The sequence below is a fragment of the Rhinolophus sinicus genome, chromosome 3, assembly GCF_057876585.1.
Source record: "Rhinolophus sinicus isolate RSI-liver-muscle chromosome 3, RSI-T2T, whole genome shotgun sequence".
In the NCBI taxonomy this organism is placed as follows: Eukaryota; Metazoa; Chordata; class Mammalia; order Chiroptera; family Rhinolophidae; genus Rhinolophus; species Rhinolophus sinicus.
Window position 1 is genome coordinate 85,095,810 of NC_142503.1, and position 8,058 is coordinate 85,103,867.

General features: G+C 35.3%; 1 protein-coding gene across 1 annotated transcript; it reads right to left on the minus strand.

Annotated features, from left to right (window-relative positions):
* Positions 1-2,755: 2,755 nt before the first annotated feature.
* On the minus strand, positions 2,756-3,065 carry LOC109445569 (pterin-4-alpha-carbinolamine dehydratase 2-like). The gene has a single exon (XM_088796385.1). The coding sequence runs from the start codon at positions 3,017-3,019 to the stop codon at positions 2,756-2,758; it is 264 nt and encodes an 87-aa protein (XP_088652511.1). The 5' UTR covers positions 3,020-3,065.
* Positions 3,066-8,058: the final 4,993 nt, after the last annotated feature.

Genomic DNA, 8,058 nt, shown 5'->3' on the forward strand with positions numbered 1-8,058 from the left:
ACGTAATGTTTCTAAGAGCTATCCACATTGCTGTACAAGTTCAGTTTATTGCTACATAGTGTCCACAGAACATACATATCAAAATGTACTCATCTATTATTCCCTTAGTTGTGGGCATTTAGGTGACTTCCAACTTTCCATCATCAGAAATGAAACATGACCATAATGAACACACCACGTGTTATCCTTACCAACCTGCGTGAGAAATTCTCTGAGGTATTTACAAAGGAGTGGCAATGCTGATAGGGCTTAAGTATACTTATTTCATTAAATATCGCTGCATTGTTTTTCAGAACTTCTATTTTAACTTCTACGAGCAGTTTACATGTGATTCCATCTTTCTACAGCTTCATGGATACTTGATATTATCTACTTTCCAAATTTTGCCATTCTGATGCATTCAAGTGGTACCTCATTATTGTTGCAATTTAGTGATATCTGTTTTTTCTTTTTTCAGTTTTGAGAAATTATTGATGCACCACTGTATAAGTATAAGGTGTACAGCATGATGGTTTAATTTACATATATTGTGAAATGATAATCACAATAGATTAACATCTCATATAGGTACAATAAAAAGAAAAGAAAAATAATTCTCCTTATGATGAGAACTCTTAGGATTTACTCTCTTAACAACTTTTCTATGTTATATAGGAAAGTATTAACTCCAGTCATCCTCTTGTACATTATATCCCTAGTACTTATTTGTCTTATAACTGGAAGTTTGTGCCTTTCAACCACCTTCCTCCAATTTCCCCTCCTTCAAACTCACATGTCTAATCTGATCTCTTTTTCTATGATTTTGGGGAGGTGTTTCCTTTTTTCTTAAGATTCCACATGTAAATGAGATCATACAGTATTTGTCTATCTCTGACTTATTTCACTTAGTACAATGTCTTCAAAGTCCATCCATGTTGTCACAAATGGTAGGATTTCCTCATTTTTATGGCTGAATAATATTCCATTATACGAGGTTGGCCAATTAAGTTCACGAACTCATCCTAGAAAAAGTGCTACATACCTCATTGCTGAATATCACTATAGTCACCTTCGAAGTACTCCTCTTGGGAAGCTATGCACTGATGTCAGCACCTAGTCCACCCTTCAAAGCAATTTTGGAACTGTTTTTCTGGAATGCCCATCAGAGCTGTTGTTATATTACCCTCGATGTCTGAATGTCATCAAAATGTCTTTTTTTCAATATTTCCTTTATCTTTGGGTAAAGAAAGAAGTCCTTGGGGGCCACATCAGGTGAGTAGGGAGGCTGTTCCAATACATTTATTTGTTTACTGGCTAAAAACAACCCCACAGACAGTGCCGTGGGAACTGGTGCATTGTTGTGATGCAATAGCCATGAATTGTTGGTGAAAAGTTCAGGTTGTCTTTTTCACACAGCCCTTTCAGCACTTCCAAATAGTAAACTTGGTTAACTGTTTGTCCAGTTCATAAAAATTCATAATGAATAATCCCCCTGATATCAAAAAAATGTTAGCAACATTGTTGCAATAACTTTGTGAACTTAATTGTCAGACCTCATATACAGAGTGTGCCAAAAAAATGTATACACATTTTAAGAAAGGAAAAAAATGTATTATGAAATATATACCAATAACAAAAGATGAAATACAAATCATGTTTGACTTCTGCAATTACAAGAGGTGCTCAAAGTGGCTACCATCAGCGTCCAGACACTTCTGATTACAGCAAACTACTGCTTGAGCAAGGTTGACCAAAGTGTTAACATCTCTTAAAGTGTGTATACATTTTTTTCCCATCCCTAGTATATATACCATGTTTTCTTTATCCAGTCATCCATCAATGGACACAGGTTGTTTCCATGTCTTGGATTGCTATGAATATGGGGTTTAGATACCTTTTTGAGTTAGTGTTTTTGTTTCCTTTGGATATACTCCCAGAAGTGGACTTGCTGGATCATATAGTTCTATTTTTAATTTCTTCAGGTACCTCTATATTTTCCATAGTGGCTGAACCAATTTATATTCCTACCAACAGTGTACAAGGATTTCCTTTTGTCCATATCCATGCTTTATCTTTTGTTTTTGGTGATGGCCATTCTAACAGGCCTGATAACATCACATTGTGATTTAGATTCACTTTTCTTTAATGACTAGTGATGCTGAGCATTTTTTTCAAGTACCTGTTGGCCATTCATATGTCTTCTTTGGAAAAGTTTCTATTCAGTTCCTTTGTCCATTTTGTAAATTGGGAGTATTTTATTTTTTGCTGTTGAGTTGTGTGAGTTCTTTCAATATTTTCTATATTAACCCCTTATGAGATACATGGTTTACAAATATTTTCCCATCCCATAAGTTGCCTTTTCACTTTGTTGAGTTTCTTTTGCTGTATAGAAGCTTTTTAGTTTGTTTAATTTTGATTCTGTTGCTTGTGCTTTACAAAAAATTACCAAGACCTATGTCAAGAAGCTGGTATCCTGTGTTTTCTGCTAGGAGTTTCATGGTTTCAGATCTTATATTTAAGTCTTCAATCCATTTCAAGGTAAATTTTGTGAGTGTGTAAAATAGGGGTCAAGTTTCATTCTTTGACATGTGAACATGCAACTTCCCCAGCACCATTTTTTTTTTCAAATTTAAATCATTTTGTATATAAGCACCGATTTTACAAACTGTAGTACAAAGATGAACTAAATTTACAACCTAATTTGTTCATGCAAATCGTCTTCAAAATACATTGCATCTAAGATGCATGTAAGATTTCACATGCATTTTGGAAGAAATCACAAAGAAACAGCTACTTTTTCAATACACTTGGCCACTTTCACATCTCTTTTGGTCAGTCCACCAGTGTCGTGCGAGGTGAGAGTTATCTGGACCTTGTTGCACACATTGAACCATTCTGGGTGATGATTCATCTTCTCTGCTTGTAGGGCAATTCGGGCCATAAAGACAAATGCCTGATTAAAATTTTTGAAGGAGAACTCTTTGTAGATGGCATCTCTCTCACTTAATTCCAACCATCCTGCTGCTTTAAGGTCAAGCATAACTTGTTTCCTCAGCTGTCAACAAGTGGGCATCTGCTGACATGGCCGCGAGACCCGCGGTCGGCCCGTCAGCGCCGCCAGCAAGCTCCGTGTCACCCCCCCGCACCCCCAGAGCCGCCGCCATGCCTCCCTAGCACCATTTTTTGAAGGGATTGTCTTTCTTCTATTGAGTATTCTCGGTTCCCTTATCAAATATTAATTGACCATATATGCATGGGTTTATTTCTGGGCTCTCCATTTTGTCTCATTGGTCTATTTGTCTGTTTTTATGCCAGTACAATAAATACTGATTTAATTACTATAGCTTGAAATCAGAAAGTATGATGCCTTCAGCCTCATTCATCTTTCTCTAGACTGCTTTGGCTATTTGAGGTCTTTTGTGGTTCCATAAAAATTTTAGGAGTTTTTTTTTTCCCTATTTCTGTAAAATCAAAGAAAAAGTCATTGAAATCTTGATAGGGATTACATTGACTCTATAGACAATTTTGGGTAGTACTTATTCCTGAGTACTTTGTTTTTGATGCTACTTCAAATGGGATTAATTTCTTTTTCAGAATATTTATTGTTAGTGTAGAAAATACTACTGTTTTTTTATGTTAATTTTTTATCCTGTAATTTTACTGAATTCATTGATTAATTCTAACAGTTTTGGTTTAGTGTTCTTATATGTAGGATTTTCTATATATAAAGTCATGTGATCTGCAAATAAAAAATATTTTACTTCTTCCTTTCGAATTCCGATGCCTTTTTTTTTTCTTTTTATTGCCTGATTGCTCTAAGACTTTCAGTACTGTGTTGACTAGGAGTAGTAAGAATGGGCACCCATGTCTTGTTCCTGAGTTTAGAGGAAAAGCTTTCAACCTTTTACTATTAAGTATGATGTTAGCTGGGGGCTTGTCATATATAGCTTTTATTAGGTTGAGATATGTTCCTTATATGCCTAATTTATTGTTTTTTATCACGAACAGATGTTGAATTTTGTCAAATGCTTTTTCTGCATCTATTGAGGTGATCATGATCTTTTATTCTATTAATGTGATGTATCACATTGATTGATTTGCATATGTTAAACTATGCTTGCATCCCAAGGATAAATGCCACTTGATCATGGTGAATGATCATTTTAATGTGCTGCTGATTTGGCTTTCTAGTATTTTGTTGAGAATTTTTGTATCTGTATTCCTCAGGAATATTGGCCTAAAGTTTTCTTTTCTGGTAGTGTCTTTATCTGGCTTTAGTATCAGGATAAGCCTGGCTTTGTAAAATGAGTTTAGGAGTGTTCCCCCCTTTCCAATTTTTTGGAAGAGTTTGGTAATTCACCACTGAAGCCATCTGGTTCTAGACTTTTCACATTGGAAGATTTTTGATTATTTATCCAATCTCCTTACTAGTAATTGGTCTCAGATTTTCTGTTTCTTCCAGATTCAGTCCTTGTAGGTTGTATGTTTCTGGGTTATATGTTCATAGTAGCCTCTTATCCATTCAGACATTGTATGTGTTTTGATTGGATAGTTTACCTTTAAAGTAATTGTTGATAGGTTAAGGACTTACTATTGTCATTTTGTTGACTGTTTTCTGGTTGTCTTGTAGCTTTATCATTTCTTGTTTCTTATTCTACTGTCGTGTGTGTTGATGTCTTCTGGTATCAGTACGCTTTGACTTCTTAATCAAGTTCTCTTGTGTAATAGCTACAGGGTTTTCTCTTGTGGTTAGCACGAGGTTTACTTAAAATATCTTAAAATTATAACACCATATTTTAGACTGATAAGTAATGTCAATAGAATTCCTAAATTTTACACTTTTCCTTTTCCTCCCCCTCACATTTTAGGTTATTGCTGTTACAATTTACATGTATTTTTATATTGTGTAACTAATAATAGATTTTTGTAGTTATGGTATATTTACTACATTCATTTTTTTAAAAAAATTCAGAGTTGTACGTGTATTATGAACTACCATCACCACATGACAGAATCTAACTTTGATTATATTTGTACCATTACCAGTAAGTTTTATGCCATCTTTTCATATTTTTATGATGTTGATTAATGTCCTTTTACTTCAACTAAAAGAACTTACTTGAGCATTTCTTTTAAGGCAGGTGAAGTGGTGATGAACTCCCTAAGCTTTTACTTGTTCGGGCAAGTGTTTATCCGTCCTCCGTTTCTGAAGGACAGCTTCTCCAGGTATAGAACTCTTATTTGACAGTAATTTCTTTTCTTTTAATATTTTGAATATGCCATCGTATTCTCTCCTGTCCTGATCTGGAGATCCATTTCTCTTCCCAGATTTGGGAACTTTACAGCCGTTATAGCTTTAAATATTATTTCTGTCCCTTTCTCTTCTTCTGAAGTTACCATCTTGCAAACATTGTTTCCTTTTTGCTCCTCTGACTAGATAACTTTAAATGCCTTATCCTCCAGGTCACTGATGGTCAAGTCTGCTTTTGAAACTCTGGTGAGTTTTTCGGTTCAGTTATTGTATTTTTCAATTCTAGGACATCTGGGATTTTTTGTTTGTTTGTTTGTTTTTTGATGGCTTCTATTTCTTTGTCAGACTTTTCATTTTGTTTGTGCATTGTTTTCCTAATTGTATTTGTGTTTTATAGTTCTCTATACTTCCTTAAGAGGACTATTATGAATCCTTTGTCTGACAGTTTACAGATCTCCATTTCTTTAGGGTCAGTTATTGGAACTACATGTACCTGATTTTTCATTGTCTTTGATTTCTTACCTTAATCTGTGCATATGAATAATCGGGCTACTCATCCAGACTTTACAGGTTTGCTTTGGCAGATACACATCATTGTCAGTCAGCTCAGTTTGGGTTTCTAGGTGTGCTTGCTGATAATGTCCTTGGGTAGATGACACCTGCTGTTATACTCTAGTTTTGGGTGAGGTAACTGTTCTGAGGTCGGGAATGGGGGGTGTGCTAGCTGAGAACAGTTGGATAAGACTAATGTCTTAGTTCTGTACCCAAGTGATACTATAGGGTGAGCTCCATTATATCCACTTTAATTTGTTTTGCGTTGCTCTACTGTTATTGACATTAAAGAAATTACGCTTTTTTCCATCTTCATGTTGTTCGCTTTGTTTGACTTGTGTCTGCTTTTGTGTGTTCTTGTTCTCAGTGGATAATGTAAAGCCATTCATACATCTACCTTTTTTCGTGCATGTGTGTGCTATAATTTGGCAATCTTATAAAGTAGGAAGTGCTGCTGGTGGCATGTGTGTGTTTAATTTACAGAAAGGGAAATGACCTCTAAATATCATTCTCTTTCTTGTTCTTATTCCTTGACTTTTCCCCTTCTTCTCTCCTCCACCTTCTTCTATTCCTATTTTTGTTTTACTTAACAGTATTTCCTTTAAAAATCCACGTTGCTATCTGTACAAATTACCTAATTTTTCATTTTTTACTTGAGTTTTTAAGTATCTCTTGAGCTTTGCCAGTGGAAGTTTCTTCAGCTTAATTCCTTAGGGAAAAGTGGAGTTATTGAATAAGAGGCAGCAGAGTAAATATTATTAGTGAAAACATTCTGGGACAATTTTCCTTTAAAGGTAGAATATTTGTGTGGTATTGGGGAAAACGTGTCTAGACCTTGGTCAATCACTTCTTATTGATAGGTCATCTCTCTGACATACAAGCAAGATCAGCATGGCAGCTACCACAGGAGCTTCAGGGTTGCACTGGAATCTCTCTAACTCGTTTGAGATAAGGGTGCCCTAGTATGTTCCCCAGGAAAAACGTTTGTTGAGTCAAAAAACATGACGATGCAGTCAAATTTCACATTTACGGTCAACTCTGGTTTTTCTTTTTTATGTACATGCCATGGGCCCTTAATTTGGATAATAAATATGTCAGGAACATATCTCAGGCTTCTTTTTGTGCTATCTTCATTTTATACTACTGCTTACCCACGTGATTTGCAAGCTGTATTTTCCCCTAATGGCCAGGAAGAGTTCTGAGAATGGGTAGAGAAAGGTGATTTCAAAATTCTGCTAAGTATCTATCAATTTGTGGGTGGGCATGATTTTGAAACCTCTGAGTATTCTGCAAGGCAAGAGTCCCATCTGGGGATAATCAGGAGTTTGTGGAAGAAGTCTTTTATGAAAATGTGAAATTGTACTGCTAGAATAAAATTTTTCTGGATGTTGATAAAGCTACTTGACCTTGGAACAAGGTTCATCAACTTGAAATGTCTTAATTTCTTACTACTTACAACTTTATCTTTTTGCAATTGCTGCACACATCTATTTTACTTGTGGCCTCTCCTCTTTGCATTCCAGAGGCTCCAGCCAGCAGCGCTTCATTTTGCAACAAAGCTGGAATGTTGTTCTCCCAAAGAACTATACTAACACTGGTTAAAGGGATTCATGTGCCATGATTTGGAATCTTGTCTGTACTAAGTTTGAAACATTGACTCATGACAAGTGATGTAGTGGTCCACTAATAAAGAGATTTACCCTTTGACTTGTGTGATAACATCAAAGTGGCCAGCAAAACCTGGAAATAGAAAAACAGTTCTCTTAGGAAGATAAGAATCTTACAGATGACATCTTACTGGGTTTAGCATATTGTTTTGATAGTCTTGAGATAGATCATTTGAATTATTACTTTATTTGTAACTAGTTTGAAGAACTTAGTACTTAAATGGAAATCTGCATGACCTGCTAATTTTCTACAGTAACATCTACCGGTTTCTTCTGCCTCCCACCTGTCCTCACCTACAATTTATCATCTTGCCTATTATGAGCTGGGAGAAAATAGGCATCGACCTTCAGCAAATACCTGTTTTCTTAAAGCTCTGCTCATTAATAAACACTTTTAGAAAACAAATAAGAAACAGCCAAAAGAAGTAAAAAGGATAGTCAGTGTAGGCTCATCTCAAATCCAATTTTAAATCATCTGTTAGTTTATTTTCATGACTACCATAAAAAAAAAAAAAAGATTAGTCTTTCTGTTAGTAAAATTACTGTAGAATTTCTTGGGTGTCTAAATGAGGCAGTGCTTTCTTATATAAGAAAGCATGATTTCAGGGC

Bases quoted from the DNA above. Each gene is read 5' to 3' on its own strand.
- LOC109445569 (XM_088796385.1), bottom strand. From the start codon at position 3,019: ATGCTTGACCTTAAAGCAGCAGGATGGTTGGAATTAAGTGAGAGAGAT.